At 37.3% G+C, this 12484-nt stretch overlaps 2 protein-coding genes across 2 annotated transcripts; one reads left to right on the top strand and one right to left on the bottom strand.

The window, feature by feature from the left end:
• The first annotated feature begins 43 nt into the window (after positions 1-43).
• Positions 44-4534, top strand: tceanc2 (transcription elongation factor A (SII) N-terminal and central domain containing 2). The gene is made up of 5 exons (XM_044133582.1): positions 44-98; positions 323-421; positions 501-642; positions 1380-1573; positions 2279-4534. Exons 2-5 carry the CDS (start codon positions 323-325, stop codon positions 2465-2467), a joined length of 624 nt encoding a protein of 207 aa, XP_043989517.1. The 5' UTR covers positions 44-98; the 3' UTR covers positions 2468-4534.
• A 28-nt stretch (positions 4535-4562) lies between these two features.
• cdcp2 (CUB domain containing protein 2) lies at positions 4563-11405 on the bottom strand. Its single transcript, XM_044133577.1, has 6 exons — positions 11339-11405; positions 10751-11098; positions 7307-7648; positions 5817-6170; positions 5410-5588; positions 4563-4869 (listed from the first exon to the last, which is right to left on the bottom strand). Exons 1-6 carry the CDS (start codon positions 11403-11405, stop codon positions 4564-4566), a joined length of 1596 nt encoding a protein of 531 aa, XP_043989512.1. The 3' UTR covers position 4563.
• Between the last annotated feature and the right edge of the window lie 1079 nt (positions 11406-12484).

The raw sequence follows: 12484 nt of genomic DNA, 5'->3' as shown, positions 1-12484 counted from the left end.
TTCATCATTTTGTACTAGTTGATTATTTTAACCAAGAGACATTTTTTCCTCAAGTACCTGAAGGCAACATAATTTCTGTTACAAACAGACTTCCGTCGGTATTTCAACTTCATTATTGACACTATTTTTCCACACGTAAACATGGTTAGAGAGTGCAGACAAATGGCATGATCAAATTTATAAAATGTCTCTTTAATATTAATTGCAAATTATTTAACGAAAATATAATTTTTATCTAGCAAACTGTATCCGTTAGCAGTGGTTAGCCTACTTCAGCTAATGCTAACGAGCTGTAGCTGAAGATATATACTTTTATTTGAAGATGGACAAGTTTGTCGTTCGGCTTTCCAAGGGAGAAACACCCAAACAACAGAAGAGCGACGAGAGAGTTTACAAACAAGCTACAATTGAGTCTTTACGGGTGAGAAATTAAGCATAGTGTGAATAAAAACGACATACGTTTCTACATTTGATGATATGCCATTCATAATGTTTCTTAGAGGGTAGTTGTGATTGAGGACATCCTACGTTACAAGTCGACGCTAGAACTGCCGGATCAGAGCAAGGAGAACTTGATGAACGCCCTGACTGAGCTGAGCAAGAAGATCCCATCCAAAGAAGTGCTCAGGTCCACTAAAATAGGTACATACAGGAGAAATTTCTAAGTCATCATTTCCTGCTTTTTGCTGGTTTGATATACCGCACAGAACAGGTTTGTTATTAAACGGTCAAAATATAAACAAGATAATTAATTTTGGCCCTGAAACACTGGTCATTTTCTGTTACTATATTAAAAAATATAGCCCATAGTTATGCAGTCATAGATGACCTAAAACAATAACATAATAAGTAATCCATCTAATGTTTTTGGCCAGATCTGGCAGCCTAAGCAGAAAAGGCCAGACTTCCCTCTCCCCAAGTTGTTCCCAGTCCAGTTGAGAAACATATAATCCCTTCAGGGACTCATGGGTCATTCTTTGAGGATCCTGGGAAACATGCAAACTCATTGCAGAAAGACCCCAGAAAGGGATTTGAACACTCTTGCTGCAAGTTGATGCCTTGACCATCCTTCAGTGGTGCCATTTATTAACTAGTTAAACCATTTTGATTATGCTTGAAAGAAACAATAAAGGAAAAAGTATCTAGTGGGGTAATTAGTATGAAAAACATTGATTACGGTAATTGCCAATTACTTTTTGTGTTTATTCAGCTTGTCTAATATTTAAAGTTGTTTAAGAATATGAAACATTTAGGTAAGATGAAAAAGTAAAAGCAGAAGATATCTGTAGAGGTTAAAATACATTTGTGCTGCACTTTGTCACAGCTCATTGCTTACAAACTTGAGGCTAAATAAATCCTTCTGTTTTTTTTTTTCCTAGGTCACACTGTCAACAAAGTACGGAAGCATCCAGATCCTGAGGTGAGTTCTCTGGCTGCAAAAGTTTACACTGACTGGAGGACTTTCATTGAGGAGAATTCAAATAAGCCGTCTATTGAAGTGCGCTCCGATAAACAGTCTGAAGGGCTCAGGAGCAATGCTAGGAGAATGCTGTCTGAAGCACTGGAGGTCAAGGTGAGAAACGGGACAAAGAACTGTAATGGTATTTCACACGTTTATCATTTTATCTGCTTGGCTTTGGCTGCATAGCATAGTAATCATAAACTCACAAAAACAAATTCTGCTTTAAAACAAGACTGCACATTTTTAAGTAGTCTTCTTCAGGACTCCATATCCATAAGGAAATTTGATTTTTATCACTAAACTGCAGAAAGTACATGCACTTTATTAAATAATTGTGAATTTATTGATATTTATTTATGCTTTTGTGGAATAAATGGTGGAGTAAAACATGTAAATTACAATTTTGACAATACAGACAGCTTTAAGTGGATTTCAGACATAATCATTTTGATTTATCATGCTCATAAAGTGATAAATGCAGGTAAGAATAAGAAATCTTTCACAAAAACAATAAAAAACAGGATAGATTGTAATCCTTACAGGCCTCTTGTTTATTTCATTATAGTTAATCTCTTCTTGGAGATTTAGTAGGAACTAGTGAGACTCTCAAATGCTGTACCTTTTAGTTGAAATTGTAACAAAATTGAGCTATTTGTTAAAATCGGTTTTGTTGGTTTCATATTCTGTGATCATTGTGTTTTTATTATTTGCTGGTTTATTTCCTAACACTTTGGTCATTTTGTATTTCATTCCTACAGATTGTTGAACTAAATGAATTGAAAAGTACTTTTGTCTGTTGGTCTATATGTCATACAGGAGGACTCTGGTCTGATAGACAACATAGAGAGAGAAGTTTTTCACCAGAGCTCCCGGTTAGTCAGCAGCTCATACAGACGGACTATCAGGGCGCTGGTGTTCGCCTTCAAACACAACCCTGACGTCAGGAGTGAAGTAAAGGACGGCAAAATATCAGTCAGCCAGCTGGTTTCTAAATACAAAAAATAAGTGAACGCAAGTTGGACTGTGACTCGAACCTATTATGAAAGAGATTTTAATACCTGTGAATTGTTTAAAATTTATTTTTAGTCTTTAATCGTGTTCTTTTTTTGGCTGAGAAAATACAAAATATTTTTGTATTTTGAGGTGCATCAGTAAATGTACGCTGTTTTATGAGTGAATGCTCTAATTTTTTAAATATTTAAAGCATACCTCCACTTACACAATACTGTACCATATGTCATTAATTTTGTTTTTAAACTGAATGAAGAAAATGTCAATTAAATACAAAATTCAATGATGAAATTTGGATTGTAGGTTTGGACACACCTTCTAATTGAGTTCAATTAGAAGGTGTGTCCAAACTTTTGGTCTGTACTGTACATATTTCATAATTTTTAATATTTTGTTTTTTTATAGTGTTGCCTTACAGGTTTTTGCAGTAAAGGTTTATTCACCAATTATTTAGCACAGCGGTGCCCAAATGTAGTCCTTGATGGCTATCCTGCAACTTTTAGTTACATCCCTTCTCAAACACACCTAAATTTAATGAACGGCTCATTAAGGGGCATATGCAGAGCAGAATGACCGAATATGAGGTATTTCAGTCATTTAAGTCAGGTATGAGAAAGAATGCATCTTAAAGTTGCAGGATAGTAGCTCTTGACTTGGTCACTACTGTTGTAGCACATAAATAGCTCTGCAATACTACTTCTGGAAGATAAATTGTATCTAACACTTGTGATCCTTTATATGAGTTCAATAAGTTTCCCAAGGACACTTTATCATGACAAATGGGGAAAAACGGATCAAACTTCTTTGTGGATTCACCTCTTACCAGTTTAACTTTGTCTGAAAATTAAAAATCTTGAAAATACAAAAACAAACAAACACTGTGTCTCAAATACACACACACACACACACACACACACACACACACACACACACACACACACACACACACACAAACACCTGCTAAAATAAGGTGTAAAAACAGGACTGTAATAAATAATTACAGAATATATCATTTTCTAACATGATATATTCTGTACCATTCAGTTGGAAAAACAAATTTATCAGAGGGGAAACACACACACACACACTAAAAAGTCTGGTTGCATAAATGCCCTTTAGCCAGTATTTTTTGCTAAGCCACCTTTTGATTTAGTTTCAGCATTTAATCTTGAGTTCAGCTGGTTTGCAAGACCTTAGTATGAAAGTTTATAATCTCCTCAAACCTTGTGGAAGAATGTGTCAAGCTAAACGAAGTGTGAACCTGAACTTTTCAAAAGGCCTGACTGGTCAAGATCTCTGTAATTCACTGTACCAGAATAATTAAAAAGTAGTTAGTAAAATGTCTTCTCAGATTTTTTTTGGTTATTATTACAATGTCTTACACATGTCACTTGAAGAAAATGCAAAATAGACGATGTTTTATATTATATTTAATAGCAAAACATTTTCATAAAACGTTACAAAAACAAAAATAAACTAAAAACATCATGTTTTCATCCCCCAAGGAACTCTTACAAAACAATCTTATGTTTTTCAATGTCTAAGTCAGAAAGTAGCTAGAAAAAATGTTTTAAGAGTTATCACGCTGCTAAAAAAATGATACACAGTACAACAACCACATTTTATAAATTAACTAATTAGCTTCTAGAAAGCCACATTACATATTTAGTTGCCAAAGCACTAAAGTAGCATCCCCAGTACAACTTGAATCACATTCATAGATGCAAGATGTATAGAACACCTTACATAGCTGGCAGTTCCTTTATGTAAATTTTAAAAATTTATGTACAAAACAATCAAAAGTACAAAATGTTTGTAAATTAATCTGCACTGAGTTTGAAGTTAAATTTTTTGTTAGTAGAACTTGGTTTATTATGACACATTCAGAAAAGTTTACTGGTGCACATTACCTGCAATTCATTGCACACTTCTGTGTGCAAAGCATTGCAGGTAACCTTCTGTATTTAGAGAGCAGTGTCAATGCTATGTGAAAACATAAAATTATGCTTTCTTTTCAATTTTGTATGTTTTTTTTTTTCTATAAAAATTAATTGAGACTAAGAACTTGTTGATAATCTCTGTGTAATTCATTAAAGAAGCACCAACCAAACAATTGCTATCACCATGAGGATGACAGCTAGAACACAGATGCTGATGAAGACAATATCACTTAAGTCATGAGGTTCTGCCTCTGGTTCTGCCACGTATCCGCTGTTGTCGCTTTCCGCGTGCTGGGCCTGCTCCTCCAGCCGTCGCTCCTCTGCAGAAATGATTGACACAGATGCGACCTTCCGTAAGGCGTCGCACTGCACCTTGTATTCCTGCACGTTCTGCTGCTTCCCATCAGAGAAATCAATGTAGAGCTTGTTCACCAGCATGGTGATGTTGTGGTGTTTCTGTGAAGGATTATTAGTCACAAAATGGGTACAAAATAAGTTTAGTCACGTTTTATCAGCTGTATGTTCTATAAATCATGGCACTGGTTTAAACGGCATTGAATCCTTGGACATGATAAGAGCTTCATGTTATTCTATGTGTATACATGACCTTTGTGAAACATTTAGGTAGTTTATTTATAAAATATATATTACTTGTACTCTACTAACCATATAATAAACAAATTATAATGACAACACCTTTAAGAAGTAATCCCTGTCCTGTCCACATGCTAAGAGATGCCTGGTGGGAATGTGGAGAGCAGGGTTTGCGGGGCAGGACAGTGCCAGGGACCAACTTGTTGGGTCGGGCTTGAAACCCATTGATAACTGCTTGCAGTTGTTACTTTTTTAAGTCTGCTTTTAGATCTACAACACTAAGACTAAAATATTTAACCAGTTTTTTATATTCCACTTTCTTTTTTACAGATCTTTGTAAAAGTAAATTATTTTTAAACAAGAAATCATTTCATGGTGTAGGAGAGTATGGGAGCCAGTTACCTGGCTGGCTGTACCACAGTTGACAAACTGGGCCAGTATTTTATATGAGGTGGTTGTTAGCTGAGCTGTGCATGTTGGGTTTCCAAGGTAGATGCGCTCACGGTCCAGCTGAGGTAACGACCGTTGAGGGATCAGGATGGTAAACTCTGATCTGGTGCAGCTAATGTTCACAGGCACAACTGAGGAAAACATATTCAAATATTTCGTGAGCAGAATAGGAATGACATGGAGGAGAGCTGTTTGCTGGGATGAATGTTTAGAATTTAAAGAGCAAATTTAGTTGGGATTAATACTGCAAACAGTGTACTCGGTGGGGAGTACATATCTTTAACCTGCAGTCCCCACAGGATACACACAATTAATTGTCCCATTAGCTCCTGATAAAAGACAAACACAAACACATTTACCTCCTAGATAAGAAGCGGTGAACCCTCTGTGAGCTTCATTTCTGTCTGTGCTGAGGACAACCAGCAACTTGTTCCTCTTGGAAACGAGGGAAGACGGCTGCTCCCTGCTGCACCAGCGTCCCATCAGCGTGTCCGCCTGGCTGTCCCCGTCATACACTGACACCGAGTCATAGTCGCACTCGTCTGACAGACTGTTGCGGCCTTCCAGATCCATGACAGGAAAGAAGAGCTTGATGCGGTACCCGGCTTGCAGGGTGATGCTCCAGTGGCAGTTGATGTTGTTCGGGTAGATGTTAGGGAAATGTGGGCTGCTGAAGTTGCCGCTCACAGCGGATAGAACTTGTTGGCATTCACCTATTTTACGTAAATTACATTAGTTAGCCATCTTCATTAAGGTTTCTTTTCTGTGTTTATTTTATTACTTCCTTTCAGGAATGCTATTTAAAACAGTCTTAAAATTAAAAGCTAAAGTTTATAGCAGGTAATTGAAGTTTATGAGGACTCCTTTTAAGTTTATAGGTTTCCAGTTTTGGGAATCTGACTCATTTGTTTACTTGAATTGCACAAACTTAATGAGTAGGTTATGCATTCTAAAGTTTAACTCGTCCATATGGAATCCAGCAGCAAGCAGTTAAAGCTCAAGGGGTAAAAACTGGAGATTGATGTAAGGTTATATCTGCATCACAGCGCAACCATAACCTTTCGTGTAATTTAGCTGAGGAACACAGTACAGATGTGGGAAAAGGTGCTTTGGTCTAGTTAGACAAAAAACAACATTTGGCCCTATGTGCAACATTCCATCTGTGGCATAAAGCCAGGAGACACCATTCCCACAGTGAAAGGTGTTGGTGACAGTATCATGCTGTTGGGGATATTTGTCTTCTGCTGAGAAAACGAAGGTGTTCTGTCTGGAAGAAAGACAGAGTGAAGGTTCACCTTCCATCAACACTAAACATGCAGCCAATGGAATTGTTTTAGATAGAGGCACTTAGATACAGTTGTTGAAACAGCCCAGTCAAAGTACAACTGTAAATCCAACTGAGAATCTGTGGCAAGATTTGAAAGTTGATGTTCGCAGATGCTCTACATCAAATCTGACATAACTTGATCTATTTTGCAGAGAAGAATGGGCAAAATAACTTCTGCTGGGACAAACTGGTATTGACCAAACACTTATAGCTCTAATGAAGACAAAAACTGAAATATTTAAGTCAGACATAACATTTGTGCATATTGTCCATGCCTATATATTTACACTCAGCAAAGTCACACTCACATGGGTTGTAGTCTGGAGTTTAACAGGACCACTATTGGGTTTTCACATTGTTGCAGAATATTTTATGAGATTCAAAAATTAGATTTAATAATCCTTCTAGTCCTTCAAGTGACTTGTTTTAGACATTCAGCATAGCATCATCAATGAGATTTGTTAACTTGATGCTTTCTTTATTTTTCACGCTATTAACAGTTAGTCTAGAAAATGTTCTTACCTGAGTAATAATAAGCCTTGAAGCCTCGCCCACCAATATTGAAATCTGATTTGAAGACTACCAGGAGTTGGTTAGCAGTAGTGACTGTGTTGGGGGGTTCATCTGTCCCACAGTATTTGCCAAGATGGCGGTGGGTGACTGTTGGCCCATCAAACAGGGCAACAAAGTCAAAGTTACATCCCTCGTTGTTTTCCAGCTGGAAGTCCAGGAAGACCAAGGTGACAACACTTGTATTTGACACATGTATTGTCCAGGAGCAGTCTGCATTGTTGCTGTACTCCTGAGGGTAGCCTGGGCTGGAAATGACACCTGATAGTCCAGTCAACACTCCACCACACACGTCTAGCAAGGAAAGGAGGCAAAAAGGGAAAATAAGTGTTATATGACAAGGAAAATGCCATTTAAGAGGAGAAACTTGAAGAACATCAAGCTTATGAAAACAAACAGCATTTTTTCTATTATATAATAATTTGTTAAACGAAGATAAGCTAAAATAAAAAAGTTGGCAAAAGAATATAAGCAAACCACAAACATATGTACCAAGGCATAAAATCCTTGGCTGTGTTTCTGTTTACCATAACTGAAAATTGGGTAACCAGAAATTATCACTTGATGTGGATTATGTCATCAAATATCTCCCTTATTTATGCATAGAAGCGAGCAAGAATTTAGGAGATTTATACTACAGTGACCCAAAGCCCATAGTCAAGCTCACAAACACTGGCATCAGGAGCCGTTGGCAAATATCTTTGCGCAGCCCAGTCAGAGAATGGACTTTGATCTAATTGAACATCTCTGTAAAGACCAAGACCTTTGTACTGACTCTTCACATTAAGTCTGACTGAGCCAGACAGCATCTCCAGAGAAAAACAGCAGAAAATACCCCAAACAAGAGGCCAAGTTTGTAGAGGCATACAAAAGACTCGAGGTAGTGATTGCTGCTGAAGGTGCTCAGACAAGTATAGAGTAAAGGCTGTGAATGCTTACATAGTACACAGTATTTGCTGTTTTCTTTTTTAATTTTCAATAAAATCGCACCAATTTAAACTTTTTTCTCCTTGTTGTTATAATGCACTGTTTTTTTAATTTTGAGGAAAAAAAATATTTTGATCCATTTCTGATTTCTCTTTACCTTCTCAGATTTTACCTGTGTGGAGGTAAAATTTCCCTTGTTTATAGTTAAAACCTGCACTTCTTGACACTCTCACACTTTATCAAACATTGTAAAAAAATTGGTTGTTGAAATGTGAAGGATATCTTTTAAAATGCTGTTGTAATCTGTATAGATTGTTCAATATGGAATAAAGCAAAAAGATTTCTGCAGCATTTGCAGTAAAGATGAGACATTTTTTGGAGGTTTTTTCAGTTGAAATGTGAAATGTCAAAGTATCTGAGCAATGCCTCTTCCCAAACGGAAGATGTTAGTTATTTATTCTGTATCTGGTTTTGCATAAGTTTTTTTTGTTCCGGTCTAGTTTCATTGTCTTGCTATTGTAAATTAAGTGTCCTATACACTGGTGTTTTCCTTTATCTAATTGCCTGCTTTTGGCCTGTAAAGAAAATACAGTCTGTAGAAATATGTATACCTCTGCGAGTACACAGTTTACAGATGTGCTGGTAGTGGTATTAAAGCAAAACCTTAATGTCATAAGGTTGATATGAAGTGGATGTTGGTTCTTCAATGTTGTTGCATTTCCAAACCAAATGTCCAACAACAAAAGAACCACTGAAGCACCTCAGGCATATGTCGAAGGCAAAAGAAATCTAATGTCCAAAGTTGAAAGTTGTGCTTGACTGCTTGCTCATCCATTTTGGCAAGTAATAAACAAAAGTCAGTTCTCCATTGTATACTTTTGCTTTTCTTGGTCTGGTCAAATGTCTTAGGCCCACACAAATCTCAGGATTTGATTTAAGTCTAAACTTTAACCTTTCCAAAAATGTTTATGTTGATTTTATGCTAACTACATTATATTAGATTAAATTTTTTATTGTCATTGTAAAACATACAATGAACACATTGGCAGTATAGGATCATTGTCCTGTTGGAAGATTATCTGCTGTGAATTCTCCACTTGTCTACAATCTCACTGAAGTTTTTCTCCAGAATTGTGTCATTCTCTTTTCATGTGGTTCTTTTTTAATCTTTAAAAGTTTTGAAAAATACAGAAACGTGACATGCTCTGACTGTCAATTTTGAATTCTGAAATTTAAAATCCACATTCTCATTTCAAAACTACTCTCATCTTTTTCCCAAAGGCTTTCAGAAAATAAGAAAGCTTTTTTTGATAGGCTTTATCTGTGAGGAAGAGTTGTCCTTGTTTGAAAGAGATGGGAACCAGCTTTGTGCACAATGGTAAGAGCAGCATCGTTATCATTGTCATAGCAAAATCCCCCTGCCTTTGCCCTGAACCTTGGATCTAGGATGAATTTTAAAAGAAACAGGAACTAACAATATTTTGCTTGGGAACAAATTTGAACTTGAGCAGCATTTAACCAAAGTTGTCAGAGTTAATAGTTCAATTAGTGGGTTACATTATTGGAGGCATAAGGGCATGTACTTTGAGACAAATAGCGACTGCCGATTGGTCAATTGCTGACAACCCCCCCACCCCCCAGAATAATTGACAAGTGGCGTCAGGCCAATTATTGGCGCTGATTCTATACCCCCAAGAGAAGGCTGGTAATGCTACCTTCTTCAGTAGTGCCAAGGCAGTCTCTGTGGTGGGTGCTAAGAGATATTTGGTGTTTGAACCATTAAAATACACAGCTACAAGCATTATAAGAGGAGGTCTTAAATATTGACGGATTTAATATATATGCTGCCGATTGTGGTCCCTAACATATGCAAATACTGAGTCTGTTGTACTGCACTCGCATTTGTTATAATGGCTGACTAGCTTTTTCTGTATTCCCACTGATAGTGTGATGATTAATTCTTGTTGATGATTCTTTGTTATCCTTCTAAAACATACAATAAATACTTTTGGCAGAATAGCATCATTGCCCTGTTGGAGGTTAATTGCTACCACTCTTATCTTTGGCTTCCTCCAAAGATTTTCTAGCAAATAAAGTTGGGACATTGCCTGGGCCACACAAAAAGGTTAAAATTACCCCTTGGAAGGAAAAGTAAGTTGACAAAATTAAAAGATTATGTTAAACCTAAATCTGGTCTGTATAATTTTGGGCTCAACTATACCACCTTGCCTTTGCGGTAGTTTGAGGTGAATTTATTTGACAATAGTCTGCAAAGGGCATTATTTTACAAACATTAAGAGTAAAAAGGTTTAAACTTTGAAAACAGTCTAAGATTGTTGTATGTAAATTCTAGACATGCATACAAGGCCAGGATGTTTAGGTACAATTCATGAGTTAAAAAATCAGCAGTAGTTTTTCAGAGTTTAGCCTCAATATATCTGTCATATTACATTAAATCTAACCAGTTACCTTTTCTGTAGCCAACACTAAAGCCCCTGTGGGCCACATGGCGGTCTGAATGGAAAATAATGGACATGACATTCCAAGAAGAGGTGAACTGAGGTGGGGAAATGTCACCGCAAAATGTCCCAAGGAGGTTCCCCTCGTCCTCAGATATGCCATTGTATATTTTGATATAGTCGTAAGCACAGCTGGTGTGGTACTCCAGCTCAAAGTGGTGAAAGGTGAGGAGGACTGAGGAGCCTTCAGCCACTACAATCAGCCAGGAGCAGTCAATGTTGTAGGGATACAGGCCTGGGAAGTTTGGACTGGAAATGTTACCTGACGGAGCAGAGAGGATGCCTCCACATTTGACACCTAAAAATTACAGAAGCAATGTTTTATTTTAGCTCAGAGGAAAAGATATGTAAAGGCTTACTGGTTATCCCTGACTGATATCACTGTTTTCTTGCCAGCTGATACAATCCTTGAAATTGTATTACACTCTGACTTTGAACAATGGAGGCCCAGCTTTATCTGTATATATAGCCTCTACAAAATAAAACACTCCTATTAAGTCTAAATAGTATTCCATCAGGATAAAAAATGACAACTCACCTTTTTTAGTATAAGCCCTGTCAGCCAACAGTAGTAAATGAATCAGTATAGCCACCCCGAGACTCATATTGTTATTGTGGATTCGGCTTTTCTAAAACCTCGACTGCTTTTCCAGCCGAGACACACAACTGTAATGTCACAGTGCACCGCCTTGAGGTAATAGGACTTTGAAAAATTTATCCATTGCCTGAATGGGGGAACCTGATGCCTATCCACCTACAGGCTGTGCTTTAGCCTCTTTGCTAAATTTTAATGACTGATATCCAGTGAGCTCTAGATGCTTGTCAGGACACTGTTTGCAGAGAGGTTATGCATTTTTAATGATGGGAGAGTGCACACAAACACTGTTGGACAACCAGCTGGGAGGGGACTTGACACAGACAGAGAAAATGCATTTTATAATAACAAATATGTGAAAAATAAAAAGAATGTGTGAACTGGGCTAAGATGTTCTTAAAGTGATGGTATTATGTATTTTCTGGGGAATTTATAGTACAATCAAGTATGTTACCTGAAGTTGCTTTAAAAATGTAAATCATAGCTTTAAAAAAACGACCTTATTGTATGCCCTGAAAATGGACATCTGTCTCTTTAAGAAGGTCCTAGTTTTTCCGACACGCTGCCTTTAGCTCGTCATCACAGCAATGCTCCTCTATTATACTCTCAAGCCAAGGTGCGTTGGCTTGAGAAGTAGTTTGTATGATGAGCTCAGCAGATGCTCAGTTCCACCAGGTGTTTGCTGATTGTTGCTGTCACTAGTCTGGTGGAGCTGAGAGGAGAAGGCGCAGACGCTTTATGGGAGCAAGTGTTTAGGCACCCCTTTAAACTCTTGCAGGAGATTGAAGGATTTCTCAAGCTTGCATGAAAGATCTAAAGCAATTCTCCATGTATGTTTTTGATGAGGGAACAACATTATAACATTATATAAAGTTTAAAAATGTCGGTTTTACATAATGCCCCCCCTCTGGCCCCACATTAAACATCAAAAAAAGTGTTTAAGATGAGGGAAACAAAAGCAATAAAGATTAGCCCACACATCTGCTTTTATAGCACAACCATAATGAGCTCATGAAGCTTCCCCACAAACCAATTCAGTTTCTAATGAAAATAGTTTGGCCATGCGGTATTACTGTGCTAATAATACAG

The sequence above is a fragment of the Gambusia affinis genome, linkage group LG12 (genome assembly GCF_019740435.1).
Source record: "Gambusia affinis linkage group LG12, SWU_Gaff_1.0, whole genome shotgun sequence".
NCBI classification, from domain to species: domain Eukaryota; kingdom Metazoa; phylum Chordata; class Actinopteri; order Cyprinodontiformes; family Poeciliidae; genus Gambusia; species Gambusia affinis.
The sequence above is the reverse complement of the archived record's forward strand: the minus strand, read 5'-3'. Positions and strand labels throughout refer to the sequence as shown.

Bases quoted from the DNA above. Each gene is read 5' to 3' on its own strand.
- tceanc2 (XM_044133582.1), top strand. From the start codon at position 323: ATGGACAAGTTTGTCGTTCGGCTTTCCAAGGGAGAAACACCCAAACAA. The intron at 422-500 runs GTGAGAAATTAA...AATGTTTCTTAG, and splicing joins CTACAATTGAGTCTTTACGG to AGGGTAGTTGTGATTGAGGA. The intron at 1,574-2,278 runs GTGAGAAACGGG...TATGTCATACAG, and splicing joins CTGAAGCACTGGAGGTCAAG to GAGGACTCTGGTCTGATAGA.
- cdcp2 (XM_044133577.1), bottom strand. From the start codon at position 11,405: ATGAGTCTCGGGGTGGCTATACTGATTCATTTACTACTGTTGGCTGAC. The intron at 6,171-7,306 runs GTAAGAACATTT...TACGTAAAATAG, and splicing joins CAAGGCTTATTATTACTCAG to GTGAATGCCAACAAGTTCTA. The intron at 5,589-5,816 runs GTAAATGTGTTT...TGTTTTCCTCAG, and splicing joins CACCGCTTCTTATCTAGGAG to TTGTGCCTGTGAACATTAGC.